This window comes from Garra rufa, chromosome 3, assembly GCF_049309525.1.
Source record: "Garra rufa chromosome 3, GarRuf1.0, whole genome shotgun sequence".
Lineage (NCBI taxonomy): Eukaryota > Metazoa > Chordata > Actinopteri > Cypriniformes > Cyprinidae > Garra > Garra rufa.
The window spans coordinates 53,116,931-53,139,309 of NC_133363.1; the positions used below are offsets into that span (position 1 = coordinate 53,116,931).

At 40.1% G+C, this 22,379-nt stretch overlaps 2 protein-coding genes across 3 annotated transcripts; both read right to left on the bottom strand.

Annotated features, from left to right (window-relative positions):
• Positions 1–691: 691 nt before the first annotated feature.
• kcnk7 (potassium channel, subfamily K, member 7) lies at positions 692–5,073 on the bottom strand. Its single transcript, XM_073836669.1, has 3 exons — positions 4,737–5,073; positions 1,543–1,938; positions 692–1,047 (listed from the first exon to the last, which is right to left on the bottom strand). The coding sequence occupies exons 1-3, from the start codon at positions 5,071–5,073 to the stop codon at positions 692–694; spliced, it is 1,089 nt and encodes a 362-aa protein (XP_073692770.1).
• An 821-nt stretch (positions 5,074–5,894) lies between these two features.
• taf6l (TAF6-like RNA polymerase II, p300/CBP-associated factor (PCAF)-associated factor) lies at positions 5,895–13,579 on the bottom strand. Of its 2 annotated transcripts, XM_073837326.1 has the most exons (12): positions 13,443–13,575; positions 13,133–13,298; positions 12,563–12,649; positions 12,297–12,447; positions 12,159–12,209; positions 11,180–11,274; positions 10,518–10,592; positions 10,132–10,352; positions 8,845–8,977; positions 8,627–8,755; positions 8,036–8,532; positions 5,895–6,646 (listed from the first exon to the last, which is right to left on the bottom strand). In XM_073837326.1, the coding sequence occupies exons 2-12, from the start codon at positions 13,277–13,279 to the stop codon at positions 6,307–6,309; spliced, it is 1,926 nt and encodes a 641-aa protein (XP_073693427.1). In that variant the 5' UTR covers positions 13,280–13,298; positions 13,443–13,575; the 3' UTR covers positions 5,895–6,306. The 2 variants fall into 2 exon arrangements, with proteins under 2 accessions (XP_073693427.1, XP_073693426.1); XM_073837325.1 differs by having other exon boundaries at positions 13,133–13,579.
• Positions 13,580–22,379: the final 8,800 nt, after the last annotated feature.

Consider the following 22,379-nt stretch of genomic DNA (forward strand, 5'->3'; position numbering starts at 1 on the left):
ATATATGGTTTGTTAGGATAGGACAATATTTGTTTGAGATACAGCTATTTGAAAATCTGGAATATGAGGGTGTGAAAAAAAGCAAATGATTGAGAAAATTGCCCTTAAAGTTGTCCAAATGAAGTTCTTAGCAACGAATATTACTAATCAAAAATGAAGTTCTGATATATTTATGGTAGGACATTTACAAAATATCTTCATGGAACATGATCTTTACTAAATATCCTAATGATTTTTAGCGTAAAAGAAAAATCTAGCATTTTCAACCATACAATGTATTTTTGGCTATTGCTACAAATATACCTGTGCTACTTAAGACTGGTTTTGTGGTCCAGGGTCACATATATCAAATCAATTATCAGAAATTTTATTAAAAAAATAGAAATTTAATATGATAAATAAATGAATTAAATATATGAATGATTAAATAAATATATTAGAAAAGCTATAGAAATATATCATGCGTTTAGTAAGTTGACTATGTACTTAAAAGAAAAATGATGTACTTAATCCAATTTAAGATTAAGATATGCATAATCCAAGTTCAAAAGTATAGATAAATAAATAAAGTTTTGACTCTGGAAGTTCCAGAGTATTGAAGAAAATGAACCAATATCGCCACCTAGTGGTTGCCAGCTTCGTTCTTCAATTTTCTTTATTCTTCTTACCCTGTCCACTTCTATTTCATCAGTTATGTAGCAGAAGTGGACTGACACAGATCTGGATTGGGGTTTGGTTTTAGTGAAGGTGGAATATTTTCTTTGGTGGTCGCTATGGGTGTCAGGCCAAAGATTGGTGGCAGCTCTATTGTTGGAGTGGCAGGTGAGTCTGAGAAAGCAGGAGAGATGGTGGATATAGGAAGGCTGTAATGAGGTTCCTCCTCCGCACCTGCCATGTCTCCACTGAGCACAAGCTCATCCAAACCCACCCCCTTCAGCTCACCCTGCCGCGGTCCAGCAAAAAAGTGCATAACGGCTTGAACCTGCTGCAGTTCCCAGAAGCTTTCCATAACGACAAGCAAGGCAATCAGTCCAAGCATCAAATAACCTGGAAAAAGAGGAGTCTTCTAAATAAGGGGTTCTGCAAGTTTTTCTGCACTTTTTGGTTTCGGTTTCCACTGCAAATGTTATGTAAAGATACATTTAATTGAGAAGGAAAATTACAAAAGATAAGAAGATGTGAGTTTATGATTAAAACAAGAACAAATATCTGCCAATTGGCTCAGAAAAAAATCTTAATTCAGAGGGAAAACAAGCTTACATTACATTCTTTTTTAGGCATAAATTTACTCAATTTTGATTCATTTTTCAGAAAACAAGACATAATTATTTTCATCTCAATGTATCTTGATTTAAAAATATTTGTATTGGAAAACAAGACAAAAGTACCAAGGAAGTTCATTTTCTAGCAATGCAGGGGCAAATTAAAGACTTTTCTTGACTTGATATTTTTAAGACCCAACGGAAAAAGGTCACTCCAACAAACCATATATATATAATTTGTTTTAATAAAATGCCATTACAAATGCTAAAAAGGACTTACAGGAGGTCGCTAACTCCAGCCCCTGACGTGCCGCTCGGCTTTGCGTCCTCCCGGGCAGGTAGTCAACAAGTCCTGTCGTGCTAAGTGAGATAAAACAGAAATACAGCGACTCTAGGTAATTCCAGTCGTTCTCCAGCAGGCAGAGGGCACCAGCAGGTAGAAGAAAGAACAATGTCGCTGTGCAAAAGGCCAGAACACTGCAGTGCAGTAGTGCTGCATGGTTTCGAGACAGTCCCCAGAAGACTTGAAGGTTGTGAATAGGGGTGTGTGTTACCCAGGGCAGGAGGGCATGAGTGAGGCTGGACAGCAGCAGCAGGGTGAGGGGGATGCCCACAAGGCAGTAAACAACACAGAACACACGGCCCTCATCCGAAAGGGGCACAGTGGTGCCATAACCTGCAAATAAAGAACAGACATCACAGACAGTGAGGCAAGGGTAAATACAACTCACTACAACCATAAAAAAAACAATGAACAATAAACATTAACTGAAAAAAGTAGGCCTATTTTGTTTCAGAAAATTGTCAAAGCAACATATCTTAATGTACGTTTACTTTAAGTACTAAAATAACTCATATTAAGCTAAAAGTAATAAATAAAATACATAACCAAATGGATGTACTAAAAAATAAAGACAACACACAACAAAAATACTAAACCTTGTACCTAATTTAAAATACAAAAACTGTAACAATATAAAATGATCCAAAAATAAAGCTGCTTTGAAGACATCTTTATTTTTTGACAAGTATTAATAAATGGGATAGAGGTAGACTAATGAATAAATCTAATAAATCAATTTTCAGTCTTTAAAGATAAGGAGATTTAAATTTAATAATATAGCTGCAAGCAGCGATTATCGGGGTTCAAGTGCATATGAAAAAAGACTTTATTTAGCAAGCCTGTAACCACCTAAATCAATGATTTAAAAAAGCATTTTTGGCAAATCCAGGTAATTTACCATAGAAATGTTATATTTTGTAATGTTTATGACTGTTACTGTGACGTTTCGATCTCCTTAAAACTTTCCATGCTTGTTTAGAATCACTTGTTGCATGTGCTCACCAGGTTTCATGAAGTTTTGAGTTTTCCTTTAGGCTTTATATGCTTTGGGGTATATTTGGACAGGTCCCTTTCCTAACAATTCGGTTATAGCCACTCAAAAAATTAATTCCAACATATTTTTGATAATTATTGACCTGGAAAGTCCAGAGAACTGTACTGCAGCGTTTTTTTTTTCCCAGACTGAGCGAAAAACCTAGGACTAGTTTGCAAAAGTAGGCTTTTTACATCTTCTCAATCACTTAACAAATGATTTGATTGACAGCAGTGGTACCAGAGGCCAAAGTTGTCCCGAATGAGGAGTTATATTATTTGATACAAATATCGCGTAAATGTCCGAAAAAATGTAAAATCGCTTATACCCTTGAGAAATGCGATTTCTTTCAAATTTCTCACAGAACTTTGGGGTCATGAGCCAAACAGGCCCACCGAGTTTCGCTTCGATCGGCCTTCGTTAACCTTGCCTAATAGATGCTCAAACTTCATTGGCCAATGGTGGTCATGTTTTTTTGAGATAGGCAAATATCCTTATAGACAATTGTTGCACTTTGGACCAAGAGAGTGCACAGCGATTTTCAAGTTGATAGGACAAATGGTTGTGTAGGTCTATCATAGCGGCACCAAGAAATCCAAAATACCCGAAAATTTAGGACACTTGAGCCTGTGATGAATGGTTTAGGAGTTATGAGCGATTTTGTAATTTTGATCACTGTAGCGCCCCTGTCAGACCGCCTTGGTGAAGTTGTCAGCGGTGTGAGTACTACCATCTCTCCAAGTTTCAAGTCTCCATGACTTATGGTTTGGTCTGCACATTAAATGTTACATGGAGATTGCTGATCCTTGGCCATTCTAACAATTACAATAGGGTTTCAATGCTACGCCCTTGAACCTTTATTGAAGAACTCTAGATAGATAAGTAGATAAGTACACTGTGTGCAATTATTAGGCACGTTGATATTGTGGTCGTATTTTTTTCCAAGCACATTTGACCAATTCCAAAGCACATCAATCTTAATAACTACTATTCATTTTGTATTTAATTATTTATAAGTTATATATAATTGTCCATGAAGGCTGGGTGTGGTGCTGGTCCTTCAAGAGCCACTCTCGACTCATCTGTCTATAAAGCCTATAAAAAACAGTCTCCATGTATTTCACAACACTTCAGAATGTTATTCTTATTAATTGAGGGTCATTTTTTAGGATTTTTTGCCCAAGCAAAGTCTCTGAGAACCTGACACATTGCACTTCTGGAGACTCAAGGTAGGTTGCAGGTCTGGAAAACGGTGGCGCTGGAGACTAAACGGTTCCTGGTGGTTTCATATCTAATTCTTAACATTAATTCATAGTTTTTTTGCAATTAAAATGCATCTTTTCTCTTCCACCTGTTTTTTTCTGACAATGCAGACGCAACAAGCGTTTTTCTGTCCGGTGGTCATGCCTTAACTTTGCAAATTCCAGTATTGCATTAGTATTGCATCCTTCTAGTGGACATTTAATAGTTTTTGACTTTTCAGTCTGAGGTAAATCTCTTTTTTGGCTCATTTTAGCTGTAAAAGAAAATGTGCCTAATAATTCTGCACACCTGAATATAAGGAGTTTTTTCACTTCCAGCCTTCATGGACAATTATATCACTTATAAATAATTAAATACAAAATGAATAGTAGTTATTAAGATTGATGTGGTTGGAATTGGTCAAATGTGCTTGGAAAAAAAAAAATATGACCACAATATCAACGTGCCTAATAATTATGCACACAGTGTAGACTTGATATTTAAAATGTATCATTTGTTTAATCTAAAGAAGCTCAAAGCTAAAACCAGCCTATGATGGCTGGTAGCCTGGTATAGCTGGTCAGCAGGCTAGTTTTAGAGGGGTTTGAGCCACTTCCTTAACTGGTCAGGCTGGAAAACCAGCTAAAACCAGCTAAGACCAGCCAACCAGCTTAGGCTGGTTTTAGCGTTTTTTTTTTTTGTTTTTTTTTTGTTCAGCATGGAGGAACAGTAGTAAACAAATAAACACACTACAAGTTAGATAATTAGTATAGGTAATATTATTGAAGCTATGTTTAATTAAGTGTAGTTTCCGAACTGAAACATCTTAATTAATTCCTGTTTGATTACGGCTCACCTGTGGTCGTGAGGAAGGTAATGGCGAAAAACAGCGACGACGTAAAGTCGAAGTTGCATTCATCACTGTGGGACTGCAGTGTGGCCACGCCGCGTTTACTCGCAGAAAGCACGTTCGTTAACAAACGATCCAAACTGCTCTCCTCAACACACGGGTTATCTGCTAAAAAGCGAGCTTTTAGTCCACGGACCTCTTTAACGAGCAAATTCTCCTCAGGTTGCTCCAGTATCATCAAAACAACAGCACCGACGACGATGAAGAGGCCATACGCTATCATCATAAATGTGAACGCGTGAACACGTAGAAAAGTCAGAGCTTTATCAGCAAAAATAGCCATTATTAAACTAGTTTTGTTTGTGTATTGCGTCAGTATGGTAGAACGTTAGAGTGCTGCATGTGTAACCAAACCTGGGCTCTGACATGGAGAGTTCAACACCATGCTGAAAGTTTAATGCAACAGGTCAGCAGACATCCACGACACCATCTGCCTTCACCTGTTTGGTAAAGCAGAATCTAGATCAAACTTTTTGAATTATGAGATTGTGCTTTGGACCAGCTGTCTTAAAAATAGAAATGTATATCTTGAAGGAATAGTTTAAAACTCTAACATCTACTCACCCTCTTGTTGCTCCAAAACCATGAGATTTTCTATGGAACAAAAATGAATGATTTTGAAGAATGTATGAAAAGATGCAAACAGTAACACAATCCAGCTCAAAAAACAAACAAAAAAAATTAAAATAAAAATTTATGTTAATTTCATTGTACAGGAAAAAGAAATCCATCCAGGACCCGGTTAACTTCTTTTGTGTTCAATTAAAGTATACAGAGGCTCCAAAGGGGACACAGTAATCGAAAAAAAAAAAAGAGATTGGAGGAAAATATATATTTTCATTACTCATATTATTTACATCACAAACGTTTTTCAGGGGAAGTCTTTTTTCCTACTTATCACCATTTCCCTCCACAAAAAACATGAACTGTCCCAGAGAATTATTTTCTGGAACTATGCTAATATATTTATATATATATAAAAAATTAACAGATTATTAAGAGTAATGCATTAAGCAGCTTTTTACCAGGCCTAAAAAAAGAAAATCACTGGCATTATACACAGACTGCACAGTTTAAATACAAAATAATAACATATAATGCAAGTACATTATATAATGTATTTATTTTTACAGGCCTACATCATTACAAACAAAGTTAGACATATAAAAAAGGACATTCACTCAAATATAAATACTCTAATAAACAAGGCAACTGTACAGCAGTATCTGTTCAGCTTCATCCTGCTAGGAGTACTGTAAATATAAACTCTATTTGGTGTCAGGTTCTATTATACTATCAACAGTACATACTAATTAATTATGAGAGAACGCGCTACTGATCAGAATCAGTAGTTATAGCATAAAATCCTGGATGCTCATTCAAAATATTTTTCCTCACAATACTTGCCTTGTTTGCATAGAGCATATAGAACTGTTCATCTGTAATTATTAAGATGCAACCATTTGACGAGTCACTGTCAGGTGTCTCTAAATGTCACATACATAGTGCTTGCATTTTAAAGCGGCAGGTGAAGCGAGTAATGGGAACACGTCCAGCGGCGCACAGGTTTGCTGACTCTCCCTATGACCGGTAGCTTGTGGGCGTAAGCACGAGGCGGGAGGGTATTAAGAGGTGGAGTTGGAGTAAAGCTCGTCTGGAAGCGTCGTCCCTGACAGCGTCGCCCCATCTGCCGCCCGCCAATGATGAAAGAGAAAGCAGGAGGTCCAGCCTGAGGCAGCGGGAAGCGGGCTTTGGGGAAAATGTCTCGGGATTGGCTGGTGGAACGTCCAGGACGTGATGAAGATGACCTGGAACGTGAGACTGAAGATGAGGAGGAGGAAGAGCGGGCAAGAGATCTGCAGACCAAGGACAAAAAGAGACAAAAAGTGAGAAATGCACACAACGAAATTAACATATGAAGACCTTTGGCTCTTTCACTAAACATTTTGTTGAGTTTTAAAGGACAAGACTTGCTAATGTAGGATTGGGTCAGTATCACTGACAATCCTTAGATAAAAAGGCCAATATAGTACATTAGTGCCTGCTCAGTTTTTCAGCAGCATTGGTACTAGAAGTATTTTTCCCATTCATTTTCCTCATAGGGAAGTCATGAACCTATGGAAGCCATTTCAGCCACTAAATTAAAAAAAAATATTGTGACTTATCTGACCATTTTGACTTGTTTTCTCAGAGTTGCGTGATACAAACTTGCAATACTGACATTTTTCTCAAAATTGCATGGTATAAACTCGTAATTATAAAGTCAGAATTTAAAAACTTAAATCTGAGAAAAAAGAAATATAAATGTATGTGTTTATATTTCACAATTCTGACTTTAAATAACTGGCAATTGCCTGTCATAAAGTCAGAATTGCAAGATATAAACTCAACATTTTGGAGAAAAATCACAATTGTGAGATATAAACTTAAAAATATAAAAAGTCAGAATTTCGAGTTTATCACGCAATTCTGACTTAATTTCTCAGAACTGCGAGTTTATATGTCACAATTCTGAGGAAAAAAAAAGTCAGAACTTCAAGAAAAAGTCACAATTACCCACAATTTGGTTCCATAAGAACCAAACCAACCAACTACGAGGTGAATCACAATATTACAAACTTTGATTTGATGCAAAACAGTATGTGAAAATTGGACAAAAAGACAAAGGTTCAAGACTAAATGGCCTGAATGACAGAAACGGCTACAAATCCAATCCAAAAAAAAAAAAAAAAAAAAAAAAAAATGAAGATTTGGAATTTATATAAAAACAAACAATGCATTTTACATTTATTGTAAAATATGCATATATAAACTATTATCAAAGCTGTCTGAGAGCATAAAAAGACAGACTTTTTAACAGTAATTTAACGCAATTTGCCCGTTACGATTCACTGGTTAAAATTTATTTGCATAATCATTGGTAATGTAGTTTTACACCAAGAATTCAACTGTTAAACAATTATTTTAAAATAAGTTGATGCTGGTTTCATCAAAAAGCGCATCTATTAACCTCGTAGCTCACTGTAGGTCTATCTTCAAAGGTTTATAAGATATCATTAACAATCGTTGGAAGCTTGACTTCACCGTGGGATAAAGAAATATAAAAAATAATTTAAACTTTTTTCCCCTCATAATTCGCATTTTGGACTTCTCAAAATTGTGAGATATAAATTTGCAATTCATCTTGAAATTCCACCTTTTTTTTCTTTCCCTCAATAACAAATTTTCAATCATTCGACTCCTACCTCCCCGGGACGGTGGCAGCCAGACTGGGTGGTTGTGGTTCCGTACGAGGACTTCCATCTTGTCGTGGGCTTATATTCATACTAGCAGTTAGCTGGGGCATTTTTCGTGTATTCTCAAGATTGGGGGCACCACTCGCTGGCTCTTTCCTGCCCTCTAGCGGTTGGCAGGAACTTGGAGGTTGGGCGCCACCTAGTGGTGGATCAGTGCTGAAACGTACAGCCAGACTGTCTCCAAAAAAGGAGTAGAGTTCACAATACATGGCAGGAAGAGATACAGGAGTCCATTCTTCCCATGGACAGCCGGCCCCACCTGCTTGGAGATGGCTCGCTATCCCAAGAGGGGGTTCAGACAGAGGTTCGGGAGGCGGGCTGAGGCCAGGCGAGTTTTCTCTAATGCCGACAGCCCCTGCGGCAGTGCCTGGTTGACCAGCACCACCTCCTTCTGCTGCCAAGGTCAAACTGAGTGCCTTCATCTTCAGCAAACGCTCTACTGCCACCTTCAGGGAGGAAAGTAAAGTGGTCACTTTGACTGTAGAGGTATCTCTCAGCATCCTGGAAAAAGAAACGTATGCACCATAGTCCATGTCTTACCAGAATGGCTCCATAGACTTTGTGGCCATCTGCTTTCACCTGAGCGTTGGACACAGAGTAATCATCTAACACAGCTTGTAGATTCGCCCAGTAGGCAGGGAGGTGAGGATACAACACACGTTCAACAGCCTGTGTCAAAACACATACACATGAACAGTGTGACATTCAGGAGTAAAAAGCATATTCGTGTTTGTGGGTGACATGCTGTCTGTGTTTACCTTCCAGCCGAGAGCATGCAGACCCACTACAGCTCCATAGTGGGAACAGAGAGGTCTAACCGGATCGGAAAGAACTTTCTGCAGAGACAGAAGGATCTGATGGTACAGCCCACTCACAAGATCCCCATGTGTCCTACAAGTCGACATGAGAAAAACAATCAGTTAGACTAGAGTTACAGAACATTTGCTATAAAGGTTTAATAATGGGGATGTAACGATATTATCAATGTCGTGGTATTGTGATAGCAAAACTGTCTCAATATTATAGTGGTCACATGCTGATATGAAACAATATAGGTCTTCTGGGCACAAAGTGTAGATTTTTTAAATATTCAAACATAAAAGGTCTTTAAAGTTGCGTTTTGGGCCATTATGCTTTGGCACAGTATCTGTCAAACGAACTAAAACCGAAAGCACAATATGGCTAAATCTCTTCATCAAAACGAAGTGCGCTTCCGGCAATTAGCTCATAATCTGAAGTTTTCCGCGCCTCTGAACAGCTTTGTTCACAAGTGAACTTGTTTATTGCATGTGCTGTGTGTATAGCACATGTTTGGGACTGCAATGGCCACCAGTTATGCTTTATTTTTGCGGCAGATGATTTCACTAGCATTTCACTAGATTTGTAAGCCTGTTTTCACTGAAGCTGGATTTTTCCTTCAAAATAAAAAGCTCTACTGTCGTTTCCATCAAAATAAAAGCTTAAAAGTGCAGTATGAATTGCTGACAGCTAGTGGACTAAATGGCTAACTTTACTGTAGTAAAAATATAAAATATCTCTTTCAAGTGTAGACAAGTGTTGTAATTTCCCTGCTGTAGTATAAAGCAAAAATAATATAACAATGAAATATTCATTTTATTCTATTTTACAGTGCAACTGTTGTACAATATATGGCTATTACTGTCATAGGAATAACAATAATATAAAATTGCTATTATTATTATTATTATTATCATCATCATAATATTCTAATTTGTTTGGCTTCTAAAACACCAGTGTGAATGTAATTTAGACTGAGACATTACATCAAAAGTTTAGTATTAAAGTTTAAGTACAAGTCAATTCACTGACTTTTTTTCTGACTTAAAGTTTTCTTGGTTAAGAACATAGGTTGGAGCTCTTAATTTTGAACTCTCAAAGTGAATCAGAAATAGAATAGAATAGTTTAACTTTAAAATATCCATGTTGTGGACTTCTTATTGGAATATTATCATATTGTTAGATTTAGATTTCATCACATCCCTATTAAATAAGTATTATTTTATTTTAGAATGCTAAAGAAATACCAGAAGATGTGGCTGAGCAGAAGAGCTGCATAGTCTCTCAGGGTCCAGTGGTCATTGAGGGGGTTGATGGAAGCAGCCAGAGGCTCCAGGATGCAGTACATGACACTAGACACCAGACTGCGCACATATGAGCCCAAGTACAGGTATGGGTTTTGCACCAAACTCTTCACCATGTGTAGGAGCCTGTTTAACTGGTCCAGATCATGACTTACTGACTTTACCTAAGAAAGAGGAAAACGAGAGAATCACAGATTATAATATGAATTAAAGAACCCAAGGTCATGGAACAAATTTCACTATTTTTACAGCAATTACAAAAATGTCATTATAATATAAGGTAATAATTAATGACAGCATTTTATACTACATGGACAAAGCAAACGTACCCCACTGATGACGTAAACAAAGTAAGGCAGGAGCACAGCAATCTTTGAATTGGACTGGAGGTCTAACAAAGCCACCTGATGGAAACAGGAAAACATTATTATACTAGCCAGAGAAAACTAAACGTCTCTGCTGCATATTTTAATGTTTTAAGATTTATATGAGTGCATTAGTAAAATAAATACACTACATTTAAAACGTTTGGGGCTGGTATGATTTTTAAAAATAAAAGTCTCTTATGTCCCGGGCTGCATTTATTTAATTAAAAATACAGTGAAACAGTAATATTGTGAAATATACTTACAATTTAAAAAGTACATTTTTATATATATTTATTCCTGTGATGGCAAAGCTGATTTTCAGCAGTCAGTGTCACATAATCTTTCAGGAATCATTTTAATATGCTGATTTGGTGCTCAAGAATTTTTTTTATCATCATCATCAGATTGGAAAATGGTTGTGGTGTGTAATGGTTTTTTCAAAACCTTGCTACATTTTTTATTTCAGGATTCTTTGATAAATAGAAAGAACACCATTTATTTCAAACAGAAATGTTGTGTAACAATGTAAACATTTTTATTGTCCCTACCGGTTAATTTGATGCATCCTTGCTGACTAAGAAATTAATTTCTATCGATAACTTTTGAAAAGTAATGTAATTTACCTTCATGAGATGTGGGTCCTCTCCTAAAATGGCTCGCGTTATTTGTTGGTAATACTTCAGCAGATCCTCTGATAGAGACTGAACAGCAGTGGGCACTAACCAGAGAAAACACAAGTAAACAACTACAGAATAAAGCTGAGCAGTATATTGAATATTTACAATGTATATATGTTATATAAATGGATTTAAAACAAAAACAAATATAGGATTTTTTTTTTTTTTTGAATTTTTAATACCAACTGACCTGACAAATCAATTAAAATAAAAACCAATTAAAGGAATGTTCTTCATACAGTGGACTTTGAGTTTAAACTTCCAAAATGCAGTTTAAATGCCGCTTTAAAGGGCTATAAACGATCCCAGCCGAGGAAGAAGGTTCTTATCTAGCAAAACGATCGGATATTTTTTAAATTTCTATCATTTTTAACCTCAAATGCTCGTCTTGTCTAGCTCTGCGATGTGCATGCGTACTCCAGTTCAACACAGTTAGGGTATGTCGTACGTCAATGGACAAACACCCTTTACAAAAAAAGGGAAACAGTGATGTCGAGTGATTTTGAAATTGGAGGAGAAAATGAGATGGGAGTTTCGACCTACTCTAGCTGGAGTACACAGAGTATGCGTGCAAATCACAGAGCTAGACAAGTCGAGCATTTGAGGTTAAAAAGTATAGAAATTGTCTTTTTTTTTTTAGAAAATAACCAATCGTTTCGCTAGATAAGACCCTTCTTTCTCGGCTGGGACCGTTTGGAGCCCTTTGAAGTGGCATATAAACTGCATTTTGGACATTCAAATTCATGGGCACCATAGAAGTCCACTATATGGAGAAAATTCCTGAAATGTTTTCCTCAAGAAACATAATTTCTTTACGACTGAAGAAAGACAGACATGAACATCTTGGATGACAAGGGGGTGAGTACATTATCTGTAAATTTTGGTTCTGGAAGTGAACTTATCCTTCAAGCTATTTGAGTTTTACCTGTGCCTTGAGGTTCCAAATTTCCTTTTCCATCAAGATATGATACGTGCACTGCCGAAGACACAAAACAGATAACACATGTTTAAAAAATGCAAGATAGTAAATTTGAATACATTGCACTAATGATACCCGCCTTACCTCGAACCATCGTCTCTGCGCAGCCTTTGGGAATGTTAGTAGCAAGTGCCAACTCCACCAGATTTATCTCCCGATCCTCTACAAAGAAAAGCTCTCCTTCTTTTAACGGACGGAATGGTAAGGCATCTTGCGCACCATAACCGCAAACAGTCTGAAAAACATAACAACATTACACCTGCTGTCTCCAGGTGTTAAAATGTAACAAACACCATGATGAAAATTCACATTACAATTTAATCATTTAAAACAGAAAGACAAATACATACCTCAGTATTGCTCCACCGTAGAGCTCTATTAAAGTCTTCCACGCTCAGCTTCCTTCTCTTTGCATGTCTCATGAACTGTGAGCTGTTCTGTAGTGGGACAAACAGGTGTGATTTTATAGCAAAATGTTTGACAGTCTTTCATTAAAACTGCTTTAGAGAAATAAAAACACATGCATGCAAAACAACATCTCTAAAAACTTTAGAGAGTTGAAACCGTTTATAGGCACAATTCAGCACAGCTTTTTAGCAAGATTTATGTGAGCATGCATCTCTTATGCTATTACATCCATCAGCACAACTTTAAACTAACAAGACATGCACATGTACAAGGGCATGAAATGCATGTCAGATAAGAGTCATAATCTGAATTCTGAAACAATAGCACACATCACAAATCAGTAGAAGCCTCTGAATGACAGATGTGAACATTTAAGTGACTTGAATGGCCTTGCTGAGACAGTAGGACCCATCAGAACATCTTGCAGGGAATATTAAGACACAGTCATATACTGTAGCATGCAGTGCACGTAAATATAATCTATAAGATGAAATCATGAAGTCATATGTGACCTGTGTTGCCTCTCTGAGGCGGTAGCACACATCCTCCGCCAGAAGAGCTGCCACCTCCTCGCTGAGCTCCACTCCGGTGCTCTCGGCCATTAGTTTGATGGATTCCCGGGGCACCTCGGCGAAGCGCCGTTCCTCCCTCTCCGTCATCTTCACGTTAGTAGGATCACTAAATAAAGACGCTTTAAATTACATTAAAGATTTAGAGCTAACGCTACGAGGCTGCGCGGCATCAGCCTCTCTTCAGTTCTCCTCTCTAGGCTGCCTTAGCACGTTTGTAATCAAAAATGAGGCTGAAAATCATGCACCGTACCTTCCTACTGGCGACAGATGACGTATCAGTTCATAAATACAGGTTACATTTATTTTATAAGATTTTATCAGCGTTATGTACCTACATTAGCACAAGCAGCTAAGCTCTCCAGACTGTTTATACAACACACGGGTGAACTTGTGGGAAGCACCTGATTGGCTTTGGCTGGAGAGCTCCGCGCATGCGCATGTATTCTGAGCTCATTTGATTCACTGTAGCGACTCGATTCTTCTGAATCGGTTCACTAAGCGATCTTTTACAGCAGTGGTTCCCAACCAAGTTCCTGGAGACCCCCCAACACTGCACATTTTGCATCTCTCCTTTGTCTGACACAGTAATTTCAGGTCTTTGAATCTATACTAATGAGCTGATCACCTGAATCAAGCCTTTTTCACAAAAATCGGAAATTACGTCCGCACAGGGTAAAGTCAGTTCCGCTACAGGTCTGCGCCTATTATATTAATATGCTCTTGTCTCAAATAATGCCTTTTACCTTTTCTGTTTTGTCTGTTTTCCAAGTTGTTGTTATATAATCAACAAAGAAACAACATTTTTACTTGTTTGTGATTTATATGGACACTCGGACCGCTGACTCGTCAATATAATATGCGCAACATAGCGCCAGCTATAGTTCTCTTACGAGAGGTCTCTCGTACTGCACTAAGAAGTATATTACGCTAGGGGAAAATCCTTTTCTGCGAGATATTGAAGCCAAAAATTATCCTTAATTTTGAAATAATGTAAAGCGCGTTGCAGCAGCATACAGACATAGGCGAAACAGCTTGCGCGCCTATTGGCTGCTCTGCGGCAACTGCAGCAGCCTATTAGAGCGAGGCCTGACGCGACGCCAGATCCAATGGGGGCATTTCGCGCCCTTTGCGTCGCTTCGCGCCCTTTTCGTAGCTTCCCGCCTAAAAGGGCGTGGTCTAGACCTATAAATATCGCTCATAGGCAGCTATTATCTGATTTTTCATCCTTCAAGCGAAGCACACGCATCGCTGGAGCCGGATAAGAAGCCGCCGTTTGACTGCAAGCATCTCAGCGGGACGAGCCACTGAAGCTGCTGGCCACGCCGCCTTCCGTGCCTTCTTGCTGCGCTTTCCGGCGCCTATATCCTTTATAATCTACAGTGTGTGTCGCCGCTGCGATACACACTGTTTCTCTAAAAAGAGCAAAGCGTCTTTTTAAAGATGCCTTCATACGGCTCGTGCAGATGCCAATGGTGACTCTGAGGACTTGCCTTGCCTTCTTCACTGAGACTGCTCCCCCGCCCGCCGCGGTGTAGCGCCGTAAAAAGCGCCGTGCCCAGCGGGCCCCGGACACTTCCCCCAGCCGACAAAGCTCGCCGGTTCGCCCGCCTGCTTCATCGACCTCGTCAGCCTCTGTTCCGGATGTAAAGCGGCCGCTGTATGCCACCGCTTCCATAGACGGCGCTGACGAGGGGGGCCATGAAGGAGGAAGAGGATTTCCGTTTCCCGCCAAAGCGGGAACGCGCATGCTGCTCAGAAGAGGCGATAGCAGCCCACTTATGTCTGCCCTCCGCTGGACGGCGTGCTAAGTCGGCCCTCCCCTCTAAAGCTTGCCGTCAGACGTCAAACCTGCTTCGCCGCGCTTTCGCCGCCGCCTAGCCGCGTCAGCGCTGCGTAACATGGTCTCTCACCGTCAAAGCGAAGGGGGGCTGTACAGCAGATATTTCCTGGTACCGAAAAAAGACGGGGGTCACAGACCCATATTAGATCTAAGGCAACTGAACAAAGCGCTGGTGAAGCGTCGGTTCAGGATGCTCACGACCAGAAAAATCCTCGCGCAAGTTCGCCAAGGAGACTGGTTCGTGTCAGTGGATCTGAAAGACGCGTATTTTCAAATACAGATAGCGTCACGTCACAGGCGATTTTTGAGATTCGCCTTCGAGGGCCAGGCATATCAGTACACAGTCCTGCCGTTCGGTTTGTCCCAGGCACCCCGTACATTTACGAAGTGCATGGACGCAGCGCTCGTTCCTCTCAGACTGAAAGGCGTGCGCATACTGAACTATTTGGACGATTGGCTGATTCTAGCGCAGTCTCGCTCAGTGCTTGTACAGCATACGACCATGTTACTCGATCACCTCGAGAATTTGGGTCTCAGAGTCAATTGGGCGAAGAGCTCACTGTCCCCCAGTCAGAAAACTTCCTTCCTGGGCACAGAATTGGACTCGCTGTCAATGATAGCGCGGCTGTCACCACAGCGCGCAGCAGACATTCAGCGCACAGCGGGCTCGTTCCGCTGCGGCGCGTCTGTCCCGCTCAAAAAATTTCAGAAAATGCTGGGTCTCATGGCCTCAGCGTCATCAGTTCTGCAGCTGGGTCTGCTATGTATGCGCCCACTGCAGTTCTGGCTGAAAGCGCGCGTCCCGCGTCAAGCGTGGGCGCCCGGTCGGCTTCGTATCACGGTCAATCAGAAATGTGTCACAGCCCTGAATCCGTGGAGAGCAATCGACTGGTACCAGTTAGGTGTAAGCCTGGGGACTTCCTCGAGAATAAAAGTGGTGTCTACGGACGCGTCCACCTCGGGATGGGGGGCTCTGCTCGAGGGCAGACCGTCTTTTGGCCAGTGGTCAGAACGGGAAAAGCTCCTGCATATCAACTGCCTCGAAATGCTGGCAGTACAGAACGCGCTGATGCGCTTCTGTCCCCAAATAAAAGGAAACCATGTATTAGTCCGCTCGGACAACATGTCAGTGGTTTCCTATATAAATCGCCAGGGCGGTCTCAGGTCCAAAAACCTATACAGACTTGCAGAACGCCTCCTGGTATGGGCTCAGCGCAACCTGCGCTCGCTGAAAGCAGCGCATGTGCCGGGGCTTCTAAACATAGGGCCAGACAGACTGTCCAGGAACAATGTTCCAGCAGGCGAATGGTCTCTACACCCACAGACAGTACAACTACTGTGGAAAAAATTCGGCAGAGCGGAAGTAGACCTGTTTGCGTCTCCGAACAACGCTCACTGTCTGGAATTTTACTCAAAAAGCAGAGACGCGCTGGCCCACGAATGGCCCCGCCGTCATCTCTATGCTTTTCCCCCCGTCTCTCTCCTACCTCAGGTGATAGAGAGGGTCAGGGAAAAAGGATGTTCAATACTGCTGATAGCGCCGTTTTGGGAAAACCAGCCCTGGTTCCCAGCGCTGATGCAGCTGACGAGCACTGTCCCGTGGCCGATACCAGTGAGGAGAGACCTTCTCTCTCAGGCCAGCGGCTCGATTTGGCATCCTCACCCAGAGCTGTGGTCCCTTCATGTCTGGGCCACCAGCGAATATATGATGAACTCCCTAAAGGAGTATTAAACACGATCACGCAGGCTAGAGCCCCGTCTACGAGACGGCTCTATTCCTCAAAATGGTCAGTGTTTTCGGGCTGGTGCGCAGCTCGCGGCTCGTCACCCACTAACTGTGGTGTGATGGAGGTGCTTTCCTTTCTACAAGAGCTGCTGGACAAGGGCAGAACCCCGTCCACGCTCAAAGTCTATGTGGCGGCCATAACAGCGTTCTCGAGCACAACGCTAGGTCAGTCAATAGGAAGGAACGATTTAGTTATTCGCTTCCTGAGGGGAGCTAGAAGACTAAATCCCCCCAGACCTCCCACAGTCCCCGTATGGGACCTTTCTGTGGTACTAGAGGCCATGAAAGGTGGACCATTCGAGCCTCTGCAGACGATTGATTTGAAATACCTGTCTCTTAAGACCGTGTTTCTGCTGGCTCTCGCTTCAGTGAAGCGCATAGGGGATTTGCACGCACTCTCTGTGAGCGCGACGTGCATGGAATTTGGACCTAATGACTCTAAAATCATACTCAAACCCAAACATGGTTACGTTCCAAAATCACTCAACACACCGTTTAGGGCACAGGTCATCGCGCTGTCAGCCCTACCGGTCAATGATGAGGAAACGGACGCGAGCCTCCTATGCCCAGTCAGGGCATTACGAGCTTACGTGTCTCGCTCGTCTGCTTTTAGACAGACAGAGCAGCTTTTTGTTTCGTTTTACGGGCGTCCCAAAGCTTATCCAGATGGATAGTTGATGCTATTGCGTTGGCATATGCTTCCAAGGGCATGCAGTGCCCGCTAGGTGTCAGAGCACATTCCACGAGGGGCGTGGCCTCATCGTGGGCGTGGTCGACTGGGATTGCCTTGCAAGATATTTGTACGGCGGCGGGCTGGGTCTCTCCGTCTACATTTATAAGGTTTTACAACCTGGAGGTTCCCGCCTTACAGGCCAGATTGCTGTCAGTCTAGATGTTCAGTGTTGTCTGACCTGATGTTATCAGCTCGGAATGCTGCGTCTACTGAGCACAGCTCTAGGGTCGACAGTGAAAGTGATAGCACAAGATGTGTCTGGGCAAACTGTGTGAAGACCCTTATTCTTACGTCAGCTCAGGCCGTAACCCCGCCCTGTATGTACGTTTACTTAGCGTCTGAGTGACGCTGCACTATGTGGAAGAGTGCGGCGTTGCCCCTCCCTCTTCCCCGGACTCCCTGTGAGTTCTATAGGTGATTATGAACTGTATGAACCCCGGGCTTTCGCCCTTGGGTCTTTGGTGTCAGATCTCAGCATGCACGGCGTTTTACACTGGGTCCCCTAGCGTAAGATACTTCTTACGCAGTACGAGAGACCTCTCGTAAGAGAACGTACTCGGTTACTGACGTAACCTCGGTTCTCTCTAGAGAGGGAACGAGTACTGCGTATCTTGCCGTGCATGCGCACGCTCTGGTTGCTTTGATGATGAAAAACCAGATAATAGCTGCCTATGAGCGATATTTATAGGTCTAGACCACGCCCTTTTAGGCGGGAAGCTACGAAAAGGGCGCGAAGCGACGCAAAGGGCGCGAAATGCCCCCATTGGATCTGGCGTCGCGTCAGGCCTCGCTCTAATAGGCTGCTGCAGTTGCCGCAGAGCAGCCAATAGGCGCGCAAGCTGTTTCGCCTATGTCTGTATGCTGCTGCAACACGCTTTACATTATTTCAAAATTAAGGATAATTTTTGGCTTCAATATCTCGCAGAAAAGGATTTTCCCCTAGCGTAAGATACTTCTTACGCAGTACTCGTTCCCTCTCTAGAGAGAACCGAGGTTACGTCAGTAACCGAGTACGTTTCTGTTCTCAATCTCTGGTATATTTAAGCTATTTTCTCAATTTACTCAGTCATTTCCCTCGAATCACTACATCATGGTAAATTATGACAGCTTTTGACAGCCTTTATATCCAAATGCACATTTTCCCAAGATTAAATTAAACGATTCTGTGTCCGGATGATGCCTAAACTCAATACAGCAACGTAATCCAGATCCAAATGGAATAAAGCCATTAATCGGAGTATTGTCTTGTTTAGTATTATATTATTTTATTATGTATATCCCTGGGCACATTATGCAACGTACATTTACACCGTACAATGAATAATGCAAAGGAGAGCAAGTAGAAAATACATTACTTTAATAATAATAACAACATTAATAATTGTGAAAAAAACTGACGTGAAGAGTCATAATGCACAGCCAGCACCAAATAGACAGAACGGCAAAACTCAAAACTGTACTGTATTATAAGTGCTCATAAACAGTGGTGTCAAAAGTATTCACATTCATTACTCAAGTAGAAGTATAGATACTAAGATTTAAAAAGACTTTTGTAGAAGTTGAAGTATCAACTCAAGCTTTTTACTCAAGTAAAAGTATAAAAGTACTGGTTTCAAAACTACTTAAAGTAAAAAAGTAAAAGTAATGTAAGGAAAAAAATCCCATTAAGGACAAAAGCTTAGGCCGCGCCACAGGGGCATATTGTGCACTACCCCACCTCCCCAAAAAACATTTCTAAAGGCCTTAGTGACTATGTTATATTAAAATGTTAATGTTGAAAAATTTGGAATGCACTAGGCTACCTGTTTTAGCTGCATATTTGCCCATTGAAAATAAACCCATTTTATTACAATGCAAATGCATTAAAGAACCATAAATGTGTACTACTGAGCATTAACATGTGTTTCTTGGAGCGGAAGATATGATGATTAGTTGCTGCCTATAAGTATTGTTATCGCAACATTGTCAATCGCGTTGTCAATCGCAAACGTTTATTTATTCAAACTACCTACTATAGCTTCATTTGCAGAGGATGAAGAGAAAGCACCCGTTTAATAAATAAGCAAGTAGTAGAGAAATAATAACTTGTAAGAAATAATCTTTTTTGAGTATTGACCCGAACACTGGCTATATCCTTGCTGGAGTGCAGGGCTGGACTGGGGTTAAAATTTGGCCATGGACAAATTCAGCCCATCCAGCCCACAAGTTCCCCCGTGAGTTTTAGGGCTTTGGATTATAGGGCCTTTAATTAAAGTAAATAAATTAATGAATAAAACAGGACAGAATCAAATAATATTAGATACTGAATTCAAATGCAACTTTTATTAATAATTTATAAAATTAATAATGCATTTTTGTCACATAGAAATGCATGCAGTAAAGCATTGATTTTGAGCTAGAATGCGGGACTTTTATTGCTAATAAATTCTGTAAAAATTATTTACTTTTGTAGAACACAAAAGATATTTTGTAGAATGTAAACAAACATATTTGTTTACCCTTGATTTCTACTCTATAGACACAATTTTTGAATTTCTCAAAGTATCTTCCTTTATGTTCCACAGAAGAAAGAAGTTCATACAGGATTGAAATTACATGATGTTGACTAAATAATGACAATTTTTATTTTTGGGTGAACTGTCCCTTTAAGAACTTTAATATGTGTAGTAAACACCTCAGGCACTGATATTTATCTTTAATCAGGCTCTTACTGAATTAACATTTTACTGAATTAACATTATACTGTAAATGAATTACAACAACTGTCGTCACAAGAATAAAATTACAATGGTTATGTTTTTTTAATAATTCATAATAATAAACTATGAAATTTTTAATAAAAAAATGACAGTAATTATGTATTGACGTTTATCACTTTACCTCCTCATGCAGCTGTTTTCAGCAGCCCAGCAGATACAGAACCTTTAATGTTCTCATATCACACAACTGCCTAACACAATTCTGTGTTAAATCTGAATGCGTCAAGCAACTTAAACTTGCGCCATTTATCACTTTGCATCGCGCTGTGCAGGTGACTGATTCCGCCACTTCACACTTTTGGGCTTTTTGCAGATTCAAATGTCATTTAAAATAGCGCATAATATGCGGGAGATCTGCCTCTCTTCGGCGATCGGCCCACTACTCCACCGGCCCTCCGGGTATGTCCCGGTTCTCCCAGATGGCCAGGAGTGTGACGTGATTTGTGTCATGTCACGTGCAGGTGTGATGGATCGCGTACAAAACCAATAGGGTGTCGGAATGGTATATGTTTATACTTCTCATCCAACCACAACCAAATTCACTCTGTGTGGATGGCGCGATTTATCTGGATAGGGTTTTTTTTGAACGATGACATGAATGAAAACTAGCCGAAAAGAAATAGGAGTAACGAGTCTATTTTTAAAATGTAAGGAGTAGAAAGTACAGATAATTGCGTGAAAATGTAAGGAGTAGAAGTAAAAAGTCGTCTGAAAAATAATTACTCCAGTAAAGTATAGATACCCAAAATTTCTACTTAAGTAAGGTAACGAAGTATTTGTACTTCGTTACTTGACACCTCTGCTCATAAACATAGTCTTTGTGATCACCAGAAACTGACACAAAGTTTTTGAAAAAAAATTGCTATTTTTAGAGTAAAACCCCGGTATATATCATAGTATCATAGTATCTATTTTGTAAAAATAGACTTAGATTCCCGAATTTACGCATGTTAAGTACGGCCAAGTACTGCTCACTACGGCCGCTGCTGTCACCGGAAAAACTTTTACCCTGCCAGCGCCAATCTGGAAGCCAGAAACACGGAAGTGTGAAAAAGGCTAATTAAGGTGACATGGAAAACATGTAGTGTTGGAAGGCCTCCAGGATCGTGGTTGGGAACCACTGTTTTACTGTTTACACATTAACAAAGAGAAATAATAATTCAAAAACTGACATCACGGTTTCTTAAGACTTATCAGAGATCTGAATCATTTTATTCTACAACCAACTTATGTTTTTCTTCAGGATTATAAATCTTAAAGTTATGGCAGCCCATTTCCGCCACTGAATACAAAATAAAAAGAGTAATTGCGAATTTTTCTCTCACTATTCTGACTTTTTTCTCGCAATTGCGAGTTTACATCTCGCAATTCTGACTTTTTTTCGCAATTCTTACTTTTTTCCTATGAGATATAAACTTACAATTGCGTGTTATAAAGTCAGAATTGCTAGATATACGTTAAATAAAGCATTGCAGGACATAAACTCACAATTGCGAGAAATAAAGTCAGAATTGCGAGATACAAACTGATTTTTGTCAGACTGAATTTCTCGCAATTGCGAGTATCTTGCAATTCTGAATTTGTCTTAGTAGTATTCTACGCTTATACCATTTTGTCTGTTAGCATTTTCGAGTTAGAATGGTTTTCTCTGTCTCCATATTCAAGCAGTCTTAAACAGTGTTGGGGCTAACACAAGTCACATGATCACATTACTTTTTTCAAGTAACTACTAAAGGAATGCGTTGTTTACAAGAAACTATCCAAGTTACTACAAGTAATGGCAGTTTTTTTAGGGAGTAATGCAAAATTGCAATGAATTACTTTTAAAAGTAACTTTTTCTAACATTGGTCTTAAATTAAGGTACCAAGTCCATAAAAACCCAATTTCTACAGGATTAAAGTTCACTTGCACAACAAAAATGTACAGACTCACCTCCTTGTCATCCAAGATGTTCATAACTTTTAGTCGTAAAGAAATGAAGTTTGAGGTTTTTTCTCTCCATAGTGGACTTATGGTGTCCCAAATTTGAACTTCCAAAATGCAGTTTGTGCACATTTGATGCAATGTG

What these genes read in the sequence shown, in the direction of transcription:
- kcnk7 (XM_073836669.1), bottom strand. Translation starts at nt 5,073, where the DNA reads ATGGCTATTTTTGCTGATAAAGCTCTGACTTTTCTACGTGTTCACGCG. An exon ending in TACCTTCCTCACGACCACAG is followed by an intron (nt 1,939 to 4,736) that starts GTGAGCCGTAAT and finishes CTTTATTTGCAG; the next exon opens with GTTATGGCACCACTGTGCCC. An exon ending in GCTGGAGTTAGCGACCTCCT is followed by an intron (nt 1,048 to 1,542) that starts GTAAGTCCTTTT and finishes CTCTTTTTCCAG; the next exon opens with GTTATTTGATGCTTGGACTG.
- taf6l (XM_073837325.1), bottom strand. Translation starts at nt 13,279, where the DNA reads ATGACGGAGAGGGAGGAACGGCGCTTCGCCGAGGTGCCCCGGGAATCC. An exon ending in TGCATGCTCTCGGCTGGAAG is followed by an intron (nt 8,756 to 8,844) that starts GTAAACACAGAC and finishes GTTTTGACACAG; the next exon opens with GCTGTTGAACGTGTGTTGTA. An exon ending in GCTGCCACCGTCCCGGGGAG is followed by an intron (nt 6,647 to 8,035) that starts GTAGGAGTCGAA and finishes CTTGGTCTGCAG; the next exon opens with ATCTCTTGCCCGCTCTTCCT.